General features: G+C 40.1%; 1 protein-coding gene across 3 annotated transcripts in view; it reads left to right on the plus strand.

Annotated features, from left to right (window-relative positions):
- The window catches only part of LOC131907451 (C-type lectin domain family 2 member D11-like), a 32836-nt gene extending 5948 nt beyond the window's left edge, over window positions 1-26888 (plus strand). The window contains exons 2-6 of one of the 3 annotated variants that reach the window (XR_009378407.1): window positions 585-710; window positions 2508-2683; window positions 3234-3340; window positions 22065-22189; window positions 25041-26888. Coding sequence is in view for 2 of the 3 variants with exons in the window: in XM_059258682.1 (XP_059114665.1) it covers window positions 585-710; window positions 2508-2683; window positions 3234-3340; window positions 4226-4370 (554 nt within the window). In the remaining variant the exon portion in view is untranslated. Of the gene's footprint in view, window positions 1-584; window positions 711-2507; window positions 2684-3233; window positions 3341-4225; window positions 5573-22064; window positions 22190-25040 lie in introns of those variants that run through there. The other 2 variants (XM_059258682.1, XM_059258684.1) reach the window with 2 other exon arrangements.
- Window positions 26889-27301: the final 413 nt, after the last annotated feature.

Here is a 27301-nt window from a genome sequence, read left to right on the forward strand (position 1 = left end):
TGATCCTTATGTAGTCCAGGTTGGCCTCAACCTCCTTATGTAGTCAAAGCTGGCCTTGTACTCCTGACTCTCCAGCTTCTGCCTCTTTAACACTGGAAATGCACAAGTGTACCAACATGTCTGTCTCTTTGACTGGAGCAGGAGATACACAGGCAGTCATGAGCTGCTGCATGTAGGAGCTGGGAGCCAAACCTGGGTCCTCTAGAAGAGTAACAACTGTTCTTAACCTCTCAGCCATCTCTCCAGTCTCTTGTTGATCCCTCAGTCCTAGACAGTCTATTCTTATGGAACTAGAACAATGGGTGGTTTTTGTTGTTGATTCTTTTTCATCCTGTTCTTCACTCTTTCTGTTTCTTGCTCCTTCATTGGCTCTTGGTTCAATAACTGGAAGACTCCATGGCAACAATTCTGTTTCCTTTCTTCTAGTCTTCTGTGAGCAATAAGTATTGTTTATAGACCAAGACTTTCTGTGAAGGGCGTTTGCAACAGGGGAGTACAAGCCAAATCTATAGATGAATCTGGGCAAATTTATCTTTTTCTTTAAAAGTTTCCTGAGATTGATACTCTCATATTCATATTTTCAGGTAAAAAGCTCCAAGTACATTGTCTCAGGATCATCTCCCCTGAGTCCCCTGCAAAGCTCTACGGCTGCTATGCAGTGATCGCTGTCCTCACTGCAGCTGTAATTGCACTGACTGTTACACTGTCAGGTGAGTGACTCATCTCCAGATTCTGCAGCATTCTCTCCACATCCACATTGTCACTTAGACTTACTGACCACTGTGAGCCAGGCACTGTGGGAAGGGCTGGGGAGAAAACTCACTGGAAATTCCTGTTCTCTGGGAACTTGGGGTCTAGCAGGAAGAAGCAGTGAAGGAACAGCACAGGCTGTGGTGTGCACAGGAGGCCAGGCTCAGCATCCCTGGGAAGATGGCATTCAGCAAGCTCTAGAGAGATGCAGGAGACATATGTCTACTTGGGGAAACTATTCAAGGTGGAGAATAAGGAGAACAATACTGTAGCTGGAGTTTTCTCCAGTCCTGCCTGGCCCACGGTCAGGACAAATCTCTTTCACCCACCAGTCCCACAGCTGCTCAGACCCAACGGAGTAAACACACAGAAACTTATATTGCTTACAAACTGTATGGCCGTGGCAGGCTTCTTGCTAACTGTTCTTATATCTTAAATCAACCCATTTCTATTAATCTATAAGTTGCCACGTGGCTCGTGGTTTACCGATATCTTAACATCTGCTTCTCATCGTGGCGGCTGACAGCGTCTCCCTGTCTCAGCCTTCCACTTCCCCAAATTCTCCACTCTGCTTGTTCCGCCTATACTTCCTGCCTGGCTACTGGCCAATCAGCATTTTTTTTTTTTTATACAGAGCAATATCCACAGCACAATACCCAAAGGAAGTGTGAGGACAGAGAAGAGTAATATGGCCAGGAAGATCCAGCATCTCCCACCATTACCCATGGTTTTAGTTACCATGTTCAACTGTATTTTGAAAGTATTCAATGAAAGTTTTTTGAAATGATCAATTAAAGAATTTTAGTACCACACTCTTCAGAATAGTGTTAAAAGTCTTGTACTGTCACCATCTGTGGGGTGGCCTCTTTCCCTCTCAGCCTGTTGGCCATCAGGTTGAGAGGGGAAAGACAGAGAAGGGGTGACAGAAAGCTTTGTATGCAGCCCATGAGCATGGATGAAGGGAGGCCTCCAGGAGACAGACTTAGGTGAATCAGCTCAACTTTATTCCAGAGTATAAGGAATATATAGGATTGGGGAACCTGGGAACAAACCCTAATTTGTATTAAATGGCATGCTACTATTACAAGGCTTGGTATGTGGCAGTAGGGTCCTATAGCAGAACTCCTAGCATAAATCTTCTTAGCAGGGATCTGTATCAAGGGTCAAGCTAAAGATAAATCAAGCATCTGGTTTTAGAGACAGCTTTCAGTCCTCCAGGCCCAGGGACATCCTCTAGACAAGGCCAGGTAGAGAGCAGGAAGTTCTGTTGGAGGGGGAAGGGAGTTCCATATTGTTGAGCTTAAAGAGAAAGGTGCTAGGCTATGGCAGACTGTGATCTCTAACAAGCTAGCAATATATTCCAAGATATGAACAATCCCTTAGTGCAACATGTCCACACTGTGTATACTACCTTCCCAATAGTCCTCCTGTTACCTCAATTATCAGTCTGACTGTCAAAGTCGGTGTCCATACAGAGTGCTTGTTGCTCTAACAACCCTTACTGCAGTGAACAATCGTAAAGCACAAAAAGTGATGATATAGAAATTCACTTCCTGGGAGCCCTATTTTCAGTGAGCACCCAGAGAAATTGGGGGCACAGGCCCTAGCTGGGATGCTTTTAGATAAAGGACCATCATGCTAAAGAGAGGATTTCCACAGATCAGTTAGGAAAACTACAGTCAAATTCACACCTCACAGCTAAGCTTAGTAGGCTATGCCAATTCATGTTATAATTCATTTTGTTGTCCAAATTCTAGCAAAGGAAGAACAGTTCTCATCCAAAACTACCTATGCTGTTTGCCCAAGAGACTGGGTTGGATTTGGGAGTAAATGTTTTTATTTTTCTGAAAACACGAGTAATTGGACATTCGGCCATACCTTCTGCATGGAACGGGAGGCCCATCTAGCTCGATTTGACAGTCTGGAGGAGCTGGTAAGAAAGGATCGGGAATTGGTTTGTTTGCTTGTTCTGTCGAATATGTATTGCCTTGAATAGGGTGGTTAAAGATGAGGCATGATAGAGACATGGGGAACATGTGAGTGTGTGTCATTTGCTGATGCTAACACTTCTGATTGGAGCCCTGAGACATTCAAGAAACATTCTCTCATGTAATGCTCATAGTCAATCTGGAATGCCAGGTATGCCATTTTACTGAGATACCTGGAGGTCATGAGCATTTTTCTCCAAGCCAGCATATGTTGCATCCTGAAGGTGATAACTGTTAATAACGGCAAGGGGAGGCAAGGAACTATCCCAGCAACAGAGGGATCTGTCATTAAACTCGGTACTTGAACTCAAATGAGGTACTCACGAATTATAACTGTCAACTGGATCCACTGAGAACTGAGGGCTATTATGACTCCAAAGTCCGTATCCCTCAATTACACCCTTCTGTCATCTAAAGAGGAAACTGTGGGGTGGGGACACTCAAGGGTCATCTGAAACGGAGAGACACATATTCACTTTGCATGTTTTATGACAGGATTTCCTGAAGAGATACAAAGGGATTTTTGACTACTGGATTGGCCTGCACAGGAACTCATCAAGTAAACCTTGGAGATGGGCAGACAACACTGAATATAACAGCTTGTATGTTTTCAAACCACTTTTCCTTCTACCGTGTTCATGTGTTGTGTTTGTGTGAGCTGTAGTTATGAAAGATGAAGGCTGTGGCATGCGAAGCCAATGGTACTGCTTCGGAAGTATATTGGGCATCATTTTTAAAACCTTTACTTAGTGTGATTTTACTCAAAATCTTTAGCATGACGATGGCATATGAGGTAGCTATTGTCTGCTCCTGCACCAATTTAAAATGTTTTGTTGTTGATAAATGCCCTGTTTGGAATGTAGAAATAATCTCAGATGGTCAATGAGGGCTCTGAAACCTCAGGAAGCCACTGCAGAAGTGCAAGCCTGAGGCTCATCAGTCCACTGTGTGCATGGCTGCACCGGTTCACAGAAGCAGAGACTCCAAGGGCATTGGAAACCTCCTCTGAAGTCTTGTAATTAGAGCGCACCCAAGACAGTTCTTGGATGTGAGCATAGCTGTTTTGAACGGAGCCATTATACTGGAATGGTAGATTACAGACCCAGTCTTGTCCATCATTAAAGCCCTTTCAGCAATTTACTAAGAAGTGGATTTCCCCATACGAAAAATGCTTCAAAACAGAATTGAAAATCACCCTCAGCGAGGCCACCCATGGCTGTAGTTTATTTGAAAATGGCAACAACCATCAGTTAAATGCTTTGTACACTCAGTTCAGGGTTCAACATGAACGAATGACAGAGGTCTGGTCATCAAATCAAACGCTGAGAATGTAAAAATCACTAGGTGTAAATCTTGTGCTGGTGATTCCTCCTGGGCTCTGCCTTCCTTTGATTCATATTACAAGCAGTAGAGACAGGCAAGATTTCATTGCGGGAGCGAATGCAGTTCTGCACTCTACAGATTTACTGTTTTGGGTTTATTTTCAGGGTTCCCATCCGAGGATGGGAAGAATGTGCTTACCTGAAAAACAATGGCATCAGCAGTGCCTGGATGCATGCAGAAAGGAGATGGATCTGTAGCAAGCCCAACAGCTATATCCTCCAATGCCAAATTCCATTTTCTCCTTTGTAGTCTTTCCCAAGACATGCTTTGTAACCTGGCCTCTACAGTTGCTACTCTGTCACCTATTTGCCAACATTGTTATCAAAAGGAACTATTAATATTTCTCCACATCACAAATGAAACCTGTCTTGGAAAACTGCACACACAGGGGTTTAGAAGAACATAGATGAGTCTAAAATAGGTGTTGACACTCATATCTTAAGCCTAAAGTACAATTAATGTTAGTGAACCCCACTTTTATGATATGAAGTTTTTGTGCAGACAGTCCACCTTTTGAATTTATTTATTTTTGATACATCATTTTATTTTACTTTTTTTTTTCATTTTACATATCAACCACAGTTCCCCCTTCCTCCCCTCCTCCTGCTTTCCCTCTACCTCCCCCACCCCATCCCCCATCAGCTCCTTAGAGAGAGTAAGGCCTCCCATGGGGCATCAGTAAGGTCTGGCACATCAAGTTGAGGCAGGACCAAGCCCCTCCCCTCTGCATCAAGGATGAGCGAGGTATCCCATCTTAGTGGGTGGGCTCCAAAAAGCCAGTTCATGCATCAGGTATAAATCCTGTTCCCACTGACAGGGGCCCACAGACAGAGCCAGCCATACAAATGTCAGACCACTAAAATGATTTCCCCAAAGTGCACTTGCCCTTGGAATTTAATAATGAAAAGCGTCAGGCAGTGGTGGCATATGCCTTTAGTCCCAGCACGCAGGAAGCAAAGGCAAGTAGATCTCTCTGAGTTCAAGGCCAGCTTGGTCTACAAAGTGAGTTCTAGGACAGCCAAGGCTACACAGAGACACCCTGTTTTGGAAAAAAGAAAAGAAAAGCAGAATGGCCAGCTGGTATTGTGACACACACCTGCAATCCCAGCTACTTATGGGTTGAAAAAGGAGGGTCTTAAGTAGCTACTTATGGGTTGAAAAAGGAGGGTCGCCGGGCGGTGGTGGCGCATGCCTCTAATCCCAGCACTCGGGAGGCAGAGCCAGGCGGATCTCTGTGAGTTCGAGGCCAGCCTGGTCTCCAAAGCGAGTTCCAGGAAAGGCGCAAAGCTACACAGAGAAACCCTGTCTCAAAAAACCAAAAAAAGAAAAAAGAAAAAAAAAAAAAAGAAAAAGGAGGGTCACAGATTCACAAGTGGGGACTGAAAGTATGGGAATGCTTTAACAATGATAGGGAAGATGAGAATCCATTTGCAGCATCCCATAATTTGGCGGGGGGGACAACACACAATACATTCTTTTCAAAATTCATTCCAACATATAGGAGAATTTAAAAAGTATTTAAAACTAAGATTTACTTTATGCTCTGCAATTTAAAACATTAGAGATATTGTCAAAATGTTTCTCTACTTTAGTTTTCAATTATACACTTCTAAATACACCTTATAAACAAATGCCATTTTAGTTTCCCCATTTGATTAGACTCACTTCACATCAAATGGCAGTTAGTTAAACTCCTCCAGCATTCAATAATTAATCTCTCGAAAGTGTGCATATTATTGGGCCCTAAAAACAACATATTTAAAGTCTTTATGGAGTAGCTACACTGTACTGATGAGTCCCAAAAAGGACGAAATACCAGGTTACAAAGCATCTTTTGATCTCTTCATCCCTTCCTCTCCCTCTTGTTCTGTTCAAAAAACACTTTTATATCTACTTTTTTTATGTCTATTTCTTGTATATATATGTGTGTGTATGTATACATGCACACTGCCTGAGCTGGCAGAGATCAGAGGGCATCAGCTCCCTGGAACTGGAGTTATAGACTGATGTGAGTGGGCACATAGGTGCTGGGAATGAAACCCAGGTCTTCTGCAAAAACAAGTGCTCTTAACTGCTGGGCCATCTCTCCAGCCTTCTCTTCTTCCTCCATGTTTTTTTTTTATTTTTTTTTATTGACACTTCTTGGTAAGCTTTGCAAAAGTAGCATGTATCTCCTAAACTCTTTCTGTAGACCAGACTGACCTGGAACTCATAGAGATCCGCCTGCCTCTGCCTCCCGAGTGCTGGGATTAAAGGCATGCGCCACCACCGCCTGGCTAGTTTTTCTAAGTTTTAAAATGCAAATGCTATACTTTGTACCTGTCCCTTTCTGAACAGAAATTGAGCAGGGGTGGGGATGAAGAGAGGTGGGGAGAGGGAATGGATGGAGAAAATGGTATATAAAGTAAATAAATGAATTTAATTAAGAAAAAAGTGCAAGTGAGTAATGTATTGTGTTTATTTTAAGACTATGCTTTATTATTTATTAGATGAATACAAGTATATTTTATTCTGGAAAATGACTTTCTAAGCCCCCCTTTCATTTAGCCCTAATAAAATGTTTTCCTTGCAATCTACTTTACTTCCTGCATCTGAATAGAAAGGTAGAAAACATCCTCAGGGACTGGCTGTGTGTTCAAAAGAGGAGTCTTCAAAGTAGACCCATGGAATGAACTATATTCTCACAATTTTGGCTGTGAGACTGGTTAGTTTCAACTAAGTTCCTGATAAAGAAAGCTATATTTCTAAAATAATTATTTTATATCATTAAATGGTGTGAACTTAACTTACAAAAGAAATTTGATAGGTGTATGATCTTAGCTGACCCAAAAATCTTGTATGCAGTAGACTTGAAAAAAAATTAGGTCTACTCATTCCAACTCCTAAGATTCAGATGAGATGACCCAGGAAAATGTCTTGGCAGTGTCTCCATCTGGCTCATCATAAACACATGACAAGTTTTCTTCCATTGCTCTGTGGAAATAATTCTGAAAGAAACAGCAAGTTTTGAAGAGCATTGGCCCTTCTAAGGAATCCCCCCACAAGCTGCCAGTGAGCTGTTTAAACCACTTTCTTATAGGCAACAGAATTTACCAGTAGTTAAATGAATCATTTAAAAAGCATATAATAAATCAATCTTTTTCTTTTTCCTTTTTCTTTTTTGAGACAGAGTCTTACTCTGTAGACCAGGATGGCTTTGAACTCAGAGATCTCCCTGCCTCTGCCTTCTGAATACTGGCTTTAAAGGAGTGTGCCACCATGCCTGGCTTAGGTTCTTATGGGTGGGGGAGGTGGGTCAGTGAGTAAGAGTTTTGTTGTACAAACACAAGGACCTGAATTGAAATACTCACCAGCTGCCTAAAAAGTCAAGCATGGCTTTCCTTATACTTCTGTTACTTCAGGTCTACAGGGGACAGAGATAGGAGGATCCCTAGGGCTTGCTGGTCACCAATCTGGTTCAGGGAGAGACAACGCTTCACACAAGTAAAGAAAAAGTAGACTATAGCTATGAAACAAACGGTTCAAATGCATTATCGGAACTAAAATCCAAATAATTTGGGATTTGTACCTTCCCTTAGTTCAAATACATCAAATTTATCCTTAAAATTTTTCCTTTTATTCTTTGAGAATTTTGTTCAATGTGTTTTGATCTTATTTACACTCTCCCCAACCCTTAGTTCTACCTGATCTGTCCTTACTCACCCACCTTTATGTCTTTAAAATAAACAAACAAACAAACAAACAAACAAAACCCATTGAGACCAGTTTATGCTGCCCAAGCACTCCCAGATCTATGGCTTCATCTGGAGCATGGTTGGCTCTCCAAGGGCAGCGTTCTTAAAGAAAAATATCTCTTCCTTTCCTAGCACCTAACTACTTACTGCCAATAGCTCCATGGCAAGGGGTGAGATTTCATGTCTAATCAACACCTCCATGCTGAAATTTCATCAGGTTTGGGTTTGCACAAGTCTTGTGCATGCTGCCAGAACTGCTGTGAATTCATAATGTGTCTGTCCTGCTCTGTCCAGAAGATACTGTTTCTTTGTAGTCATCTACCACCTCTGGCTCTTACATTCTTTCTACTCTCATTGCTACAATGACCCCTGAGCATGGGGAGTTGGGGTGTAGTATATATGTTCATTTTAGACCTGAGCATTCTATAGTGTCTTATTCTCTACACCTTGTCCAGTTTGTGGGTCTTTGTATTAATTACCATCTGCTGCAAATAGAAGCTTCTCAAATGAGGTTCGAGTGATGCACTGATCTGTCTAGCTACTGGTTCTTGGCCCAATAATGGTTCCAGCTTTGGGCTTCATCTTCCGGAGCAGGACTTAAATCCAATCAGAAAGAGGTTGGTGACTTTTATGATGTTTGAAAGAGGTTGGTGACTCCTATGATGTTTGCGACACTATTGCACTAGTGGACATGTCTTGACAGACCAGCCATTATTGTAACTTGCATGGTTTAAAGCTGGGTCTAACTGATGATTACTTTTCTCTTCTGATAGCATGTATAGCCCTTTCTAGAACAATGAAAGCTATTCAGTTGGATGAAACTTCTGGGTCAATACCAGCTTTGTTTCTCCGTGTTCTGTGATTTGAATATGTAGTATCTTTAGCAGTAGGATTTTACTTTCAAGCTCTTGAAGGCAATCATGAGCAATGGCAATAGCCTGTAATGTTTGGTTGGGGGTGTATAGGACTTCACGATCCAAAAACTCAAAAGAATTAACCGTTCTTGGCACTGGTCTTTTTAGTTTTAGCATGTGGTGTCTAGTAAGGGTATTGTTGCCTATTATTAGGATAACATCATTTTAAATATATATATTAATTTAATAAAATATTTCAAAAATATATAGCACACATAAACATACATATATACATACATGTGCTTCTACAGTAGTAGGTTTCCATATCACTTTTTAAAGGGGCCTTTAATGTTATTTATCTCTTCACATACTCTCTTCTCCATCCTGATCTTTGCTCCCCCAACATAATTAAACCTTTCTTGCTCTATCATTCTGTTTTAACACTTCATATCAGTGTTTTCTGCCTCCCTATCATTGAAAGCTCCTCTCCATGGTCTCTTGGCAATGTCCTGACTTCTGTGAGTATTGCAGCAGAAACACAACTATCTGAGTGTCTGAAGCCAACATTTACAAATGAGAGACAACATGTGACATTTGTCTTTCTGGGTCTGGGTTGCCTAACTCAGAATGATTATCTTCAGCTCCATCCATTTAGATGCAAATTTCATGGTGATATTTTTTTTTATTTTTTGTTTGAATTCCTGAATTTTTTTATTTTAAATCTTATTTTGTTTTTGCTTTTCTTCAGAGGTTCTATAAATTAAATTCCATTTTCATTTCTTGTCTTATTTTCATAATTTAATTCAACTGTGTTTTGTGGTATTTGTTTTGGCATTTATTTATATCTTCTTAGAATTCTTTATTTTCAGTATTGCTGTTTTTGAATTCATTGTCTTATACATCACCTGAGTTGTTTTTCTTAGGGAACATTACTCTGGACATACTAACTTTTTATGGAGACTTAGTACTTTGGTTATTCATGTTTGCCCATTTGTAATGGAAACTAAGTATCTGCAGTCAGGTGGTGAGTACTGTTTATTGGTATGGAAATTTTGACTCTAATCTAGTTGAGCAGGTGTTCTAGCTTCCTGTTAATATATTTCAACTTGTCAGATGGTAGGCCAGCTGTGTGGAACTTAGGGTTCAGTCTTTGGGCAACTCAGTGTTGATGTTTGAATCAGGTATCAGAAGTAGTCCTGGTTTAGCTTAAGTTAAGTGAGGCTTCTCAGCTCAGAAGACCTTCTGCAGTGTTAGAACTGTAGCTCTATGTAGAGGGGAGGTCATGCCACCTTTTCCTTCTTTATGTTCTTAGTCCTTGGCCTTATCCCTAGTACGGGTTCAATTAACAGCCAATCCACAACTGAACATGTTGTTATATATTTTCTGATGTGTATTTTTTAAATTATATGTATTCTTGACAGTTTATAGCCTGACAGTTTACTTAAAAACACAGGTTGTTCTTCTGTGTTATTGAATCTAACCTAAAAGACTTCACAGTTTCTTGCTCTGATCATTCCAGAGGCAGAGTTAGGTAGAACTCTTATAATATGCTGTATTTTATGGTCTTTACTCATTTGGTATCTTTACCATCATCCATCCTTATCAAAGGTCCAAGTGCAGTCAGGCTGAGGAAAACTGGGGTAATTTTCATGATTTTTTTTTTTTTTTTCCATTATATGTTCAACTATTGCAATGAATCAAGTTCTCATAACAGGTCTTCGATATCAGTCACTGGAGAGTGTTCTGTGGTATGATAATGACTAACCCAAAGGACCTTTGTCTTTTCCTTTTGCATTCAGTAAGTCACTAATTTCTGTCTTCTAAGTAGACCTGTAATTGAAAAGTTGGGGGGGAGAAATCTCCTTTCTAAGTGACATTGACATCAATCCAGCTGCATGTTTCCTTCACACTGCAAATCCCTGCAGACCACTCTGACCGAGAGTCATAGTATCTTGGATGGCTTTGGGTTGGGTGTACAATTTTATGGAAGAGTATGGATCTCAGAAGGCCCTATTTCATCTCCAGTGCTGAAAAACCTCTCTTTAAATTGTATCAGTTATTGGACACAGGGATGCATATGGATATAGTCAGGACACTGTGACCCAGAAATCATGACATTTCCATAGTTTAGCCTTCATAAGAACTGGAGTTATCTTGAGTCTTCCTTCTTTTTATAATGCATGTCTAATTAAGCTTTGGGGGTTTCCCAGACATATTCACTTCACTTTTACCTCTTTGGAAATTCCTTATACTTAAACTTAAAATAAAGCTATTTTTTTAAATCAACTCTATGTGTTACTTTCCTTCTACTTAGCTGACTCCTACACATATTTCAGCTGTAAATTGTGTAAGCATTTCCTGCCTGAGTTCTTGACTCTGAATTTTCTTTTCTTTCTTTTTTTAAGATCTGTTTATTTTTTATGTATAGGCTTTGCCTACCTGTGTGCCTACATGCCAGAGTAGGACACCAGATCTCATTATTGATGGTTGTGAGCCACCATGTGGTTGCTTGGAACTGAACTCAGGAGCTCTGGAAGAGCAGCCAGTGCTCTTAACCTCTGAGCGATCTCTCAGGTCCCCTGAATTTTCTCATAGTAGTGTTTACAGGGCAAATTATTACCTTTTCTGAATTCTCAAGACAAATGAAACACAGATATTCTTTTCAGTTCCATACAAAGTCCCTTACAAAGAGTGACTGTGGCCACACCTGGCATGCTGACTGGCAGGTAACAGAGTCTAGAGATAAATGGTGTTAAGTGATTATTCATATCTTTGTAACCACATGACTCATTTAGAGATAAGTTTTATCATATGAACTATATGTAGAAACTCAAAGACTTTACATTAGTACAACCATCAAGAGTAACAGAAATTCATTTTTGACCTTTGCTTTTCTTCCTCTGTCTTGTTTTTAGCGAAGTTTCCAGCAGATCATTTGACTATGACCTTTATCACTTACAGGAAACTTGGACATATTAACCTCTTCCCCAAGAGCTCATAGGGAAGGTGAAACTATTGCTCTCAGCCTCATTGTATGAACTAGAACATCTACTAAAATGTGTTGTTACTATGTCTGGAGCACAGTGGGTAGCAGTAAGCTGTAGTTTTATGCTGTCCCAACAGAAGAGTTCTCAAGGGTAGGCTGTCAATTGTCCTGGCTTTCTGTTAGAGGTTTTTTTTTTTCTCCTGGGGTGAGCAGATATGAGCTGTCAGTCAATGCACAGATGCCTATCTTTAGGGTATTTTGGAACCACAGTGCTGCTGTCACTAAGCATTGAGGTGAACTGTCATCTCTGCAGTAGAAACCTGTAGGATGGTGAAGACTCTGGGTGTAGGGGAGTGGGAGGCTCAAACTAACTTCTAGCCTCAATAAGCTTCCATGAAGTCCACTAGAAAAGTAGATTTTTTTTTTTTAAACAAAGGTTAATGGAAATTCTTATGGGGTACCCACCAGAGAACACTACTTGGCTATGGGTTTAAGCCAATACAACTTCTTTATTAACCAGCTGGAGACTACACTGGCTATTCAGGATCCCACTTCACCACCAAGCCTTTCTCAGGGTGAGCATTTTTTTTTTTGTTGTTGTTTTTGTTTTTTTTTTAGTTTTTTTTTTCGAGACAGGGTTTCTCTGTGTAGCTTTGCGCCTTTCCTGGAACTCACTTGGTAGTCCAGGCTGGCCTCGAACTCACAGAGATCCGCCTGGCTCTGCCTCCCGAGTGCTGGGATTAAAGGCCACCACCGCCCGGCTCAGGGTGAGCATTTAAGGACAAAAACCATACCTAGGTTGACATACTTTAGTTAACAAGAACAGTTAACTATTGCCCAGAAGCAGAACTACAGGAGCAAAAAAAAAAAAAAAAAAAAAAAGCAAAATTAGTACATTTAGGGACCTTCCCAGAACTGTGGACTTTGATGGATTAGGTCTTTGCTTTCATTTTGGCAGGTGGTGCTGCCAACATGCCGTGTTTTAAGGCCTGAATGATACTTCCATCATGGCGTCAGTTGTGCTAAGGTCCGGGGGCCTGACACAGAAACCTAGTAAATGAAAAACAGTGCAAGAATTGATAACCATAGGTTTCAACACAGATTGATCCTTGCAGAAGGTAGCAGTATTGATGCAGAGTACCCAACAGACTGAATGAAACACAAGGAGCCCAGGCAGGGAACACTGTACACAATGATAGGACAAAGATGAATGGACCTAACAGGAGTCTCAGGGGAAAAGAGGACAACAAGGAAACCTGTGCTATTTGGAGAAATAGTGGTCACCTTATTCTCAAGAGAAAACAGCAAGCCAGACAAGAGATGTCTGAAATAAGGAAACAGAGTAACCTTCAGACAGCCATGGGGCTGATTAGCACATTTCAGAGTTGTTTCTTCTGGGCAGACTTTGACCAGGACAGGAGTTGTACTAAGTAGTTGCATCACAGGACAGACACTTCCCCTCCTTTTGAGAAATAACCTCTGTTTTGGTTGCATACGAGCTTAGTATTTGTAAAGTATGCATTTCAAAATACTATGAAGTTAATTTTATTTTAATTATTTTTTTCTGTAATAAGCTCATAAAATAGTGAGTTAAATTATAACATTTCATGCGTGTGTATTTTCATGCTTGTGTATTTCCACGCATGTAGACCATTGTGCTTTGTTCATATTCACACCCCACCATGCTTCCTTCCCCTTCCCCTGCTGATACCCCAACATTTTTATATATTGAAATGTAGATTTTTTATGTGACAGAAAATATGACACTGAAGTGGGTTTTTGTTGTTGTTTCTTTTCTTTTTTATATTTCTGTGGCAGAACGAGAGTTTTGAGCTTCTTAAACTAGTTTTATTATTTGCCTTCCTTGGCCATGAAGTGCTTTTGAGGGAAAATTTCTGTGTACATTCTCCATTTCTCCTTGTGGCTACCAGGAACAGGAAAGAATTTCCATAATGCAGGTGTACTCTCAAGGATTCTGTGAAGCTTACATGTCTCAGGAGATAATGATACCATGGTAGGAGACTGGGCGTGGGGTGAGCCATCAAGATTGACATACGAAATAAGCTAGTTGGAAAAAAAAGAAAAACTGGAAACTCACCCATGGTTACAAAATAAAGCATGTGAGAAAAAAGGTCTGGGGAATCCTGTGGGGAAGGTGGGTGCAATGTGTAAACGACTTGTGAATTTCATGGTGCTGAGGCAGGACTTGTCAGCCCAAAGCTTCCCTTAGCTCTGTAACCCACGTCCATTTTCCAGAGGGTCTTTCTCTTCTTTAATAAACTTCCTCTATTTCTTCCACTATCAGTGTGTTCCTGGTTCACTTCTCTGTTTCAGGATAAAAAACAAAAACAAAACAAAACAAAACAAACAAAAAAAAACAAAAAAACCACGTTGGAACTCTTAACAGGTGTCCTCTGGACTCTGGTCCACGCCTACAATAATACTTCATATTGATTGGTCAGACTTTTTTAAGTAACTACGGATGATTAACAGAATACTATGCAATGGCATACCCCTATATCATCTAGAACTAACTGATAACCCATTTAAAGCACAGATTTATTTAAACTATTTGAAAAGGAGACTTTAAAAACTGCTTTTGCTTTCCTTATTGTAACTGGCAGCCTCACCACCACTGTCTTAGATTACAGGAAGAGACGAGGTTCAGGGTAAATCCTATCATGATCACTGCATTAATCATTAATCAAAATGACATTTACCCAGAACGACCGTTGAACTAAAACAGAATGGTTACTCTTTATTGCATTTGAACTTTGCAAACCAAATAGGAAGAAAGTTTGTTTACGTTTGGCTAATGTCCATCTGGCTGTCCTCTAGGCTAGGGACATATATTTTATATTACTTCCTTATTAAGTGTGCATGAGCAAACAGAACAAATCCTTAAAACTACTGGGGGGAGGTATAATAATAACATGCAGGCACAAATGCCTCATGGTCTTCTAGCTAGTCCAGCATGCTCCAGTCTTTTTATTTATTTACTTGTTTTGTCAGATAGAGCTAGCTTGCCTGGGAGACAAAATCTTTCTTGTTGAGCACATTCTAGAAGCGCCAAGGGAAATCTTCATGGTTGAAGATATGTTCTACTATGTATCTGACATGAAGCAAAGGATGCAGGGAATTATGAGAACTCTTCCTCAACTGTCAGGCCAAACCTGAATAGCAACCCAAACCTCTGTGTATTCAGAAGTAATAGCAAACTGAGCCTTCTAATGCCTGTGACAAGCCACAGTCAGCAATACTCGAGATACTCCATACCTAGGTAATTTCCATTTCTGTGCAAATCCTTTTATTATTCCACATGGGCTTATCGTTTCCTGCCATTTGAACTTAATGATATATTAGAGAGGGCTGCATTCTAAGATCAGGGACTGGAGGCTGCCTCAGTGTGTGTTAATAATGGAGAGGGCCAAAATAAGAAAAGTCAGAAAAGGGGAGATATAGAGGAAGAACTTTGGGTGGGGGGAAGAAAGGAAGTGAAGAAGTGACAGCTACCAAACAAGCAAACAAACAAACAAAATGATGCATAGCAACCCGGGACTCTCCTCTTAGGAAACAGCCAGAGCCTGGTCCCACATGGCAAACACTGCCCCATCTTTCCCTCCTCATCAGGAAGAAGGAAGAGGTGACTAGGAGTCTGGGAGGAGCTTGCCATTTCTGCTTGGCTCCTCAGGTGGGTTGACTCTAATTCCAGCATCAAGGCACTAGATGAGGGAGGTGGCCCAAAAGGGCAAGCACCCAGTGTACTCAGAACTGGAGAAGCAGTTCTCAATAACAGAAACTGAAACATGAGACTGAACCCAGGCAGAGAAGCAGAAACTGATCCCCAGAAGAATTTGCACAAGTTCTAGATGATGGGTTATGGAAATCTGAAATCCAATGCCCACACAATCACCTTCCTCTGTCACCATCAGGACCAAGTAATCAGACCACAAGAAGAGAGCAGAGTTGGACAGGATCTAGCCTCTACCTACCATAGTTCAGCGAAGTAGAGCGGATTCAAAGAAAGATTAAAATGGGCTTGAAGTCAGTACACCATACTTCTGCACTGTAGGGAGCCACAGAATTGTGGGGAGGATGTGGTTAAAGAGTGGGAGGGATAGCAGGAAATGGTAGAGAGAGCAAACCCGCAGAAGTGTGAAAAACAATCCCCAAAGCCCGCCCACAATAGCCACCATAGGGTGGGTGTGTGTGTAAGGAAATGAACAGAGTCTGATAAACAGGGTGAAGGAAACATGGGAGGTGAAAGGACCAAGCAGATGCCATAACAGGCTGCTCAGTCTTCTCTCAGAAATCAGGCCTCAATTTCAGTTTCCTGAGACTTGAGCAAGCAGTTTCTGGGAGGGCCATGAACAAAAGACATAGTCCTTGCAGTAGCTCCCTTTCTGCACATACTCTGTTCAAAGTTTAGGCAAGTGATTACCGTCTGAGACCCCCTCATCAACTTAGAGCTGCATGCATAGGTCAGTGTGAACATGCGAGGCCAGCCAGCCTTCATGGCAGCTCAAGGACAAAGCCTGGGACTTGTCCAGGCCTGCCCCAAAATGATAACTGTAACACCCAACCAGTAAATTCAAAGGTTACACACCCTCATCCAATCATATGACGCAAAGGCTTGTACCACCCTGCTTGCGGTTTTTCCCTTTAAAAACCCCTCACCCTGAGAGCTCGGGGCTGTGCTCCTCCATCTGCTTGTCAGAGTGTTGGACACGGACTAAGCCTGGACTTGCTTGTTATTAATAAACCCCTGTGTGTTCTGCATTGAGTATCAGCTCTGTGGTGGTCTTGGTCTCACAACAGAGGCACAACAGAGGTAGGCTTGACCAGGAAGAAGCATTGGTCAAGAACTTAATGCCTGCCATTTCATCTGATGGCTGTTTGTGACCACATACTTTTGAAGCTTTAACATCTATTTTTTTCTTATTTTATATAACATGTACATTTTTAAAACAATTTTACAACACCCCACTAAATATGCCCACAAGCTGGCAGCTTCTCAACATGGAGAAACAAACATGATGTGCCAGACAAAGATGTAAGAGTCCTGCTTAAAAAGTGTTTAGTGACCAAATAGAGGACTAAAATAAATTGATAAAGAATTTAATACAAGGCCTGGACAAAAAGACTTACAAAATCGATTCAAGATATAGACAAGAAAATTACCAAATTGGATGAAAGAATCAGTAACTTAGAGGAAAAAAAAAACACATTAAAATACAGAGGAAAAATTCAGCAAAGAGGTAGAGATACTCCCCCTCCAAAAAAGGAACCAAACAGAAAGCCTAGAAGTGGGATAGTCAAACAAAGACAAGGCAGAGTGGTGAAACACAACCTTCTCTACATAGTATGGGCATTGTACTCATCCTCATCACAGGTGTGGTAACCTGTACAAGATGAGGCCAGTCAACATTCCAGTTGGCGGCACTGATTGGACTCTGTGATTTATAAAGAAAAAACAAGTTGGCATGAAGGTGGGAGGGTTTATGCTAAATGGGTGTTTGGAGAGACTGGGAAGGAGAAGTCTAAGTGGATATGATCTAATTACATTGTATATGTATGTAAAATTTCAAAGAATAAAAAATATTTGTAAAACCAAACAAAGAAACAGAAAACCACAGCAGATAGCAACATCAACAGGTGAAATTAAACAGAAGAACTATCTCAGGGATGGAGAACAAGGTTGCATTATTAATACATATATAAAGAAAACAAAGTCATATAAAGAAAACAGTCAATGAACATAACTGAAATGTTCATAAAGTCTGGTATCTTCTCAAAGGCCAAATGTAAGATTCTGTGGTGTAGAGAAATAAAAGATGAAATCAAATGACTTAGACAAGCTATTTAATGATGATTTCCCAAACAAAAAAAAATATCCAAACATAAAGAGTAATTTAGAACTCCAAAAGACATGAACAAAGAAACTCCTCTATAACATATCATAGTTAAGACCTCAAAAATACATTCAAAAGAACAATGCTAAGGGTATAAGGGAAAACATCAATGAACACACAAAGGTGGAAATACAGGAATAACATTGTCAGCAATCATAAAAGCCAGGGAAGCAGAGATGATATATTTCAAAGCTTTGAAAATAAGTTACTGTTGATCAGGACTGATATACCTTGAACAATTATCTATTGAAATAGATGTAGAAATAGACCATTTCAAGACAAACACAAGTTAATTTTGTCTATGACAGCAAAGTCAGTACCACAGAAAATTCTTAAGGAATAATTGACTCAGAGAAAGAAGGAAGAACATGGGGGAAAAAAAGACACTTCATGAAAGCAACAGATGAATAGAGGAGAATAGGGAAAAAAATGAATCATACATAGTCAACACAGCAAGTCAGCAAATATCCAACACATCCAGGCAAGGAAGAAAGGAATTCCTGATAAGTCAACCAATGAGAACAAGAAACAACAAAGCCCTAACAATAGTAAAGCCATCTCAATTATAACCAGACTATAAATGCTTTTAAATAATTAATTAAAAGGCACAGTCTAACAGATCAAATAACAAGATCTAAGTATCTGATAGCTCCAAGAAAATCACGTAGTTAACTAGAGGACTTTCCATACGCACCAAAGCATTTCTCTAAGAGGGCATTATAGCATGTGCCTTGTTTAATTTATCAACCAGAGCATTTGAGAACTTTATTTCAATTGCTGTTTTTCCTGTTTCTGATATTTAAGAAAATACAACACAGCTAAAAACCAAGAAGGCAGGATTTGAAAGCTGAATTTAGATCTGCTAGGCTGGCAAAATGGGATAGGATATCTTATAACCAAGGGCAGTAGCAATGAGACACAGTTCTGTCAGACATGTGATCAGCATCTGACTCTCTACTGTGTATAGTGTTGCCAAACACCAATGTTTAGCAGATGAAGCAGATTAAATGCAGGCCCAGAATCTACAATATTATTAACTTATTCCTGAGTTCAGACTACACAGATGGCGTCACTTTGGATTGCAGCTTTGCCGTTTGTTACATCGTGTCTGCAGGGATTTTCACCATCCTATAGAGGACAATGCATTTAATAGGTAGGAGTGTTGGAGAACATATTAGCATTGTGTCTGAAGTCAGTAACGTTTCAAACTAAGACAAGCAGGAATGATGCTGGAGTAGGAAGCTTCAGGAATCTGTCCTTCTGTCTAACAGTGACTCATGCCTCATAATCTGCTTGAAGTCCAGTGCCCATTGTCTGATGATTGGATCGGGATGCTGACCCTATACTGAGCATTGTAGTTTAGCCATGCAGTATACAATAGAGTGCCAGTTGCTGACCATGTGGCCGACAGGGAGGTGTGACTTCAATGCCTAGAGTCATGAGAAAGTTTGTGTCTCACAAACCAGCCCACCAAAATTAAGAAATTCATCTTTCAAAGTGTAGTTTCTATTGAAGCCCATCACTTTGTTCTTCCATGAAGTCCCAAGTCATGTGCTAAGTCATCCTGAGCTGAGGATCACCTGTACTTTGGCCCTTTTGAGTCTAACTTGTGCCTTAAGTCTTAAATAAACACTTGTAGCATCAAACGAATACTTTGATGAACATATTTGGGTAGAGTTTGATTACATTTCAGTTTCTTCTTCCACATCTCTTCATGCCATGAGCTTGGATGGCTGTTTGTGTTTCTGGTGTAGTTGCTGGAGTCTAGTGAGCAAAGGAGACCTGTTTATTCAAATATCAGAACTGAGTATCTGATTTTTGAAGCATTTGCTTTCTTGGGCAAATAGGCACAGAATAGGCTGAAGTGGATTAGGATCTTAAAGGAATTACATTGCTTCTTCCCCCTGCACTCTGGAGGGAAAGCATTCCATGAAGTCTTTGTCAGATAGTTGGCTAACTGCGGAGACAACAGACAAGAAATTTTGATGGCTATGTAAAAGTGAACAATGTATCCTCTACAAAAATAGTTTAGCAAGTCACAGATAGTTACACTTCTTCAAAAGGAAGATTTTGGACAGTCCCTGGAGTGCAAAAGTATCAGAGCAACCCTAATATAATCCTAGTAACATCTGGTCCTCGACAAAGCATTGCAAAATGTACAAAGAATGGTTCACTTGCAAAACAAAGTATTTTCTAGAAATAATCCCTCATGAAACTCGGATACTAGAATTATTACTTAAGGACACTGAATCAGCCGTCTTAAATATTTACAATGCTTTAAAGAAAACTAGAAAAAGAATGGAAGGGAGCTGGGAAAAATAATATATAAATAAAATGAGAGTGTCAGAAAGGAGTTAGGAATATGAAAAGGAACCAGAGAAACCGGACCAGAGGAGTATAGGAGCTGAGCTAATTTGATCCTTAATAAGATTAAGAATATCTGCTTTCTCATGAAAAGCTGCAGATACTAGAGACAGTGGGAGGACACATTTAGAGGAGGAGAAGGACAAACAGAACTGTTGTAGTTGTGCCTGTTTGAGACAAGGTTTCAAACTCTAGCCTACTCACATCGTATTTATAGCCTGGCTCCCACCTCAGCCTCCCAGTTGCTGGGACTACAGATGTGTGCTACCATGCCTGAGATGTAACTTTGCATTGTTGGGACAAAATACCTGAAAGAATCAACTTAGGTGGAAATTTTTCTTTTTCTCATGGCTTCAAAGGTGCTTAGTGCTATTGCTTTGGGGATGGTGCATCATGGCCAGAGTGCATGGTGGAGGGCTCCTGTTCACTTCATGGTAGCCCAAAACCTTAGTAGGGGGAGGAGAGCCTCCAGTTTCAAGGTTTTGATAGCCTCTTCAAGAGTATCCTCCCAAAGAACCAACTCTCTCGGCGTGACCTCACTTCTTAAAGGTTCTACTACTTCCAACAGAGGCACAGGCTGACAAACATATTTTAACACATAGACCTTCCAGGATCCTTCCAGACTATAGCTTTGTAGCCATGTCAACTAAGAATGATATACTTGGCCAAAGCATCCTTTAAAAAGTGAAGGAAATAAAATAATTTACAGATAATCAACATAGGAAGATATTACCAGTAGAACTGCTCTCTGAGAAATGCTAAAGGAAAATTTCCCAGCAACGGACAAGACACAGATTATAGTGTGGATCTGTAGCACAAAGAATGATTGGAATCTTAGCAATATGTGCAGGTGGGAGAAGGAAAAGAAAACCTCTCAGAGTTACAGCGTTTTGGCATCATTTTCAACCTCTCTTTTTTAAATATATAATTTATGGAAATGCATAAATTAACAATTGGAGATACATGTTAATAAGCATGTAAATCTAGAAAGAACATAAGAAGGAAGTGGATATAAGCATGGGGGTGCGCACACACCCTTAATTATAGTGTTCAGGAGGCCATGACAGGGCATCTTTGTGAGTTTGAGGCCATCTTGGTCTACACGGTCAGCTCCTGTACAGCAGGGATTGCATAAACGACCTTGTCTAACAAACAATAAAACAGAGTGGGAAAGAAGAGATGGTAAACAATGAAAAAGAGATCTTAACATGGGAGGAAGCGGAAGTGAGAGCAAAAACAGCAACTATGTCCCTTGTAGGTTAAAGGTTCTGTTTGCGGTTACGACAGTTAAGAATAAGTTCCTCTTTATCCTGTGCAGATTAAGGTTTCTGTTTGTATTTAAAGAACAAATTCCTGTTTGTCCTGTGCTGTCAAGTCCTTGTAAGTTAAAGTTTCTATTTGTAATTAAGAATAAGTTGCTGTTTCTTAGATCTGATGAAAACTGCAAAACATGTTTTTCAACCTATATTAAACTGTGAGCCCCTTCATATGATGGGTATTCTTATCTTTGTTAATTTCCTTTCACTGTGGTTTTCTAACAATATATAACAGTCAACTCTCTTGTCTCTGGGCACACTTTATCTCTTGTATAGAAAGGACCTCAAGAGGCCAAGATGGCTGCTCCCTCAAACCCCAACTTACACTGAGACAGCTAGCTGGCCATTCCCCGGTACACCCCAAAATACAGTTTGCTTTAATTTGACAATTGTGGACTTAGTCTTTTCTCCTTGAGATTCCCAGGTTTAACAGAAGCACCATGTGACAAGAAAGCAGAAGTAGTTGTCCCATGAGGAAAAAGGGGAAACTAACCAGAATTGGGGAAATGACATGTAGAGGCAATGGGAGAGAGAAATGTGTGAGGATAAATTTCAACATCACAAGTGTATGAGAAAAATGTGTAAAGATGCCCTAACAAGCCGTATCAGTATGTTACCTTAAAGATTAACTTGGAAAATTAAAAATGAACATCCAATATTTAAAGATGTAATATGTGGCAGAATACAAAGGGGGAAACAAAGGTATAAGACTAAATTAAATGTCAGTACAGTTATTGCAGCCTTGCTGGTATTACTAAACATGTGCTCTCCATTTAGGGTGTCAATCATGATCTTCAATAATTTCCTGTTGAGATCCATAGGCCCCTCTGACCAGTAGATTAGGCAGAGTGGGGGCAAGGCAAACTCTGGGAATGGATGAATGGTTCTGGATGGACAAGATGGTAAGTTCTGAAAACCCAATAGTGATATTTATATTTGAATCTACTTTGTCTGAAATTTCGAGTGTTTCCTGGTAATTCACTTCAGCAGTATTTATTAAGATTGAACATAAAGGAAAACAAGGCAAATTGCACACTGTAAAGGCTCTGCTCCTGGAATCAAAAGCCTACTGTGTTGAGATAACATGACTTGATTCCAGCCTCATCTGTGTCGCAACTTGGAATTTACTTTGAGAAATCCACACTTCTTTGTCTGCTTCTTACTTCAGCAACAAAATCAAAATATGCATGTCTGCTTGGATGAGTGTAACTGTACTATACCTCATAGCCTACCTATGAAAATTAGAGGCTTTGATATTTATGATTGATTCTTTTAATCTTCAAATGATTACATAGAGCAGATAAATCACTATATAAAACTGCCATTGCATCAATCTTAGGCCATTTACATACAACTTATAAGTGATATCAATACCTATTATTCTTAAAAAGATCACAGTCCTAAAGTATTTAGGATGAGTAAATCTGGGCCCTACAGAATTTAATCTTAATTTGTATTTATACAGTCACTACATTGCTAAAAATATTTTTGGTATTGCTGGAAGAGTTAGACTGACCCTATGTCCACTGGGAATTTGCTTATCTGGAGAGATGAGAAGGCTTGAGATGATAGTTTTATCATCATAAAGCTATCAATATTGGAAATAGAGCTGTATGTACTTGAGAAGGGAACTAGGCTGGACATTTGTTTGAAAACATTAGTGTTGGACTTTTAGCGGAGGATTGTTTTTAGATATCAGAGCCTACACCTATTTTTACACACTGTTGTGTTAATGGGCCTCAGTACAAGAATCAAATGTAGGAACTGCTAGTTGTCTACTGCTAGAAAAACCATTTGTTACCTACATATAATATCATTGAAATCTTGTAAGTTTCAGCAATGAACACATCGCATCCACCTACAACAATTTCATGAATTAAAAGATATATTTATAGCCAAAATGTTGACCTCAGTGTGTGTCAGGCCATTTGAAGACAGCTGAACAACATTTGACGTTTCCATGTCCACCAACTAAGGAAGTTACAAAGGGTTTGTGAAAGGCTGTGGAGGCCAGCTGTTTAAGGAAGAAAACTATCCTGCAAATCTAGAGAGAAGACAAATATGTCAACAGTGGTCAAGGGCTGGCCTGGAGCTCACTATGCTTCAAAGTTGTGAATCATCTTCTGCCTCTGACACCTGAGTGCTGGGTTCACAGGCATATGCCATCATGGCTGGCTCTTTTTTTCATTTAAATAGTTTAAATAGTGGAACGTTTGGCTGGAGTGCCTCAGTGTTCAAGAGCTTTTTTCTTTCAGATGACCCGAGTTCAGTTCAGATCCACATGGTATGGCTCACATCTTCCTATAACTCCGTTGCAGGGGAGCTATTACTATCTTCCAGCCTTTGTACAGACCTATAAATACATTAAAAAATAGGTTATCTTTTAAATTATCAATTGTACAAGGCATTTATATATCCTACACATAAATTTCTTACCAGATACATGATTTTCAAATAGTTTCTTCCACTTAGTGGCTTACCTTTGCACTTTCTCAATGGCACCTTTTCAGATAGAGTCGTATAAAATTTGATGGTGTCTAGTTTTTCTTTTAGTATCTATCGAAGACTGTTTCCTTCTAAAAGCACTAAAATTTAAAATCCTGTATGTATGTGCTATATTTTGGGTTAATTTTGTATCTAAGCATCTGATGAAAGTCCAACTTTGCTCTTTTTTTTTTTTTAAAATAAGGACATTGAGTTTATTTGTTTTTATTAATATATTGAAAGATATTGGGTTTCACTGTGACACTGTCATGCATATAGATAATGATGTTTGCCTCTCCCTCCACTGTGAGTCCATCTAGAAAGACAGGGGAAAAGGAGGGGACACAGCCAATGACCACTCACCCTGGACTCTGAAATCTCTCAGTGTCTAAGAGCCAAGAATTTCAGCACAACTAACAAAAACATGCAGTCAATATTACACCCATATAGACAACAGTCGCTTCTCAATAGATATGTTTTCAAATAAGCATGTTAAAGTGGTAGGAACACATTTGAAGGAAAGCATATGTCACCTTGGGATTTAACCTTCTCTTTCATCCATAAACAGTTTCTGAGAAAACCACAAGCAATATTAGACATGTTTATAGTCAAAGCATAGGCAGAGAACTTCCTGATGACTTCTTAGTGTGTACACCTGACACAATTCATCCCGGAAAACACCTTATGATCTTATTTACTAAAGAAATTTCCTGAGATAAAACAATTTAAATTTTTTAAATCCTTTGAGCAATGTAAGCTCCAAAATCATGTAAGATGGAGAGACAGCTCAGAGGTTAAGAGTGCTAGCTACTCTTGCAGAGGACCCAGGTTCAGTTCCCAGCACCCACATGGAAACTCACAACCATCTGTAGCTCCAGTTCCAGACGATCTGATCTGATGACCTCTCCTGGCTTCCACTAGAACTTCATGCACATGATGCATAGACATACATGTAAGCAAAATATGCATTCACTTTAAAAATATAAATACATACCAAAACTACATGGAGAAACCCTGTCTCAAAACGCACGCACGCGCACACACACACACACACACACACACAATCAACCTTTTTTTAAAAAATTGTGCAAGTATTGTAGAGACACTTAATGTGCCATTTTTGTCAGGCCATGCTCCACCATAGGGAGTGTATTACTGTTGTTATTAAGTCCTACCTTCGCCCTAACACCCATGCTTAAACTCATATTTTTAAAAAATTAATTCCAACTTTGTTTGGTGTTGACTCATCCTGAATTTTTTTCTCTCCAGTGGAAATCAAGACCATCAGCTTCATCTGAGTTGAAGTCCACCCAAGTTGAGGTCCATTCACGCTGCTCAGCCAGCTGTGAGGAGCAGTGTCCACTGAAGATTGCCACCCTCCTTTACACCATGCCACCAAAACCCCTTATGCTTCCCTGACGGACCCCTTCCTGTGTTCATGTTTGCAGTCTTTTATTTCCCTCTAGATCCCACAGATGAACATTTGAGACTTGTCTTTCTGAGTGTGGCCCCAGTTTCATCCATCTCCCTGCGGTAGTTGTTAATTCTAAGTAGATTATATATGTATTGTATTTTATAAAGACTGAGTTAATACTAGGTTCCTGATTTCCTCATCTTGGTTTGTTTAGCTGTTGAAATGTCCAGTAGCCAAATGATTCTGCTTCTTCTGTTGTATGCTTCGGACCAGAAGAGGAGCATATATTTATTTGAGAAACAAAGGTACCTTTGGCACTAGACACTTGTGTTAGGCAAGGTCCTCTAGAGAAACAGAAGCAATAGAATATATATTATAAACTAGATTGTGATGGCTAACTTCAACTCTCAGCTTGATACAGCTAGAATCACCTGGGAAAAGGGTCCTAGTAAGGGATTTATTGTGTTGGTTGACTCAGTATCAGCTGAGTAATCCAACATGAGTGTTGTGTGATAGTTTGTTTGTGTTCTGACAAATAAAGCTTGCCTGGAGATCAGAGAATCTGAGCAGCCACAGTCACATCTTACCTCTATGAATCCCCTGACTGAATGGAGGAGATCCTGTCTCTACCTGCCTTATATTCCTGTCTCTACCTCCTGATGATGCTGGGATTAAAGGCATGAGCCTCCCATGTGCTGAGATTAGAGGAGTGCACCACTACCACCTGGCTCTGTTTCTCTTTTAGACTGGTTCAATCTCCTATAGCCCAAGGTGGCCTTGAACTTCTAATTTCCCTGATTCCTTTTTCCAAGTGCTGGGATTAAAGGTGTGTGTCACCACTGCCCGGTCTCTATGGTTAACTAATGGCTAGCTCCATGATTCAATTTCCAGGAAAGCTTTATTTGTCAGAGCACATACAACACATGAGTGGGGGATCTGCATGCTGAAGAAGCAGAAAACTAGGTAATGCCCAATCCAAGAAACTCAGCTGCCTCAGTATGGTGCTGAAGGACTGGAAAACTACGTAGAGTCAGTGGTGCTGAATCAAGTTGTAAGATGGAAGAAACTAGAGTTCATTATGATCACCATCACCCTGACTACCCCACCATCATCATCATGACCGACATCATCATCATGATCATCATCATAAGCAGCAGCAGCAATGCATGCACTTGTTCATAAAGAAGCTTGTAGGTGTAGCTAATTCCTTTTGTTTTTGTTTTTCCATGCAGTCACCTGGTATAATTCATGTACACGCTGAAGGCGTATTCTTTTGCCCCAGTTACTGCCCTACAAAACACTCTGCTGTGGAAACACTCACACAAACAAAGGTGTGTTTCATCAGTCCTGGATAACTCTTAATCCAGTCAGGTTAACAGCCAAGACCAGCTAACAATCACAATACCCTATGCTGGGATGAGGTTGCAAGGGATGAGTAGCTTGGCTCATAGGTGGATAGAGGACTTGAATAGGTTTTTATCCACATGACTGTAAAGATGGCTGACAGGTATATGAGAATGTGTTCAATATCATCACTAATCTCACTCTGTTATTTTTCAAGGTCTGCAAAATACAAGCCAACACAAGCAAGCAGTAACTTGTAGCTTACAAGAGGCAATAGGCAATAAGATCTATCTTGAGTATTGTGCTGAGAGTATGGCTCATAATTAACTACGTAGTCAATTTAATTTTGTTAAGCAACACAGTATTTTTTTTTTTGCAATGAATTTGGATCATAGACAGGATTTGCTGTGAAAAAATATTTTCAATAAGATTATCTCATGTGAACTATGGTCAAGACAATCTATTTTTTCCCATAATTTCCAAGAATCCATTTCAGAGATTGGTGTAGTATAGAGCCAGTATTTCCTTTCTTTCTGTTTCTTTGTTTCTCATTCTTCCTTTCTTCCTTTTTTTTTCTTTTGGAAGTGCTAGGGATTGAATCTAGGGCCTTGTATATACTAGATGAATATACTGCCAGAGACCTATATCCCAGGCTTTGTTTTACCTTTTATATTCAGGAAGGGCTTTACTAAGTTGCACAGGCTAGCCTTGTGCTCACTCTGTAATTCAGGCAGGTCTTGAACTCTGATTCTCCTGGTTCGTCCTCTGAGGT

Source organism: Peromyscus eremicus, chromosome 3 (genome assembly GCF_949786415.1).
Source record: "Peromyscus eremicus chromosome 3, PerEre_H2_v1, whole genome shotgun sequence".
Taxonomy (NCBI): domain Eukaryota; kingdom Metazoa; phylum Chordata; class Mammalia; order Rodentia; family Cricetidae; genus Peromyscus; species Peromyscus eremicus.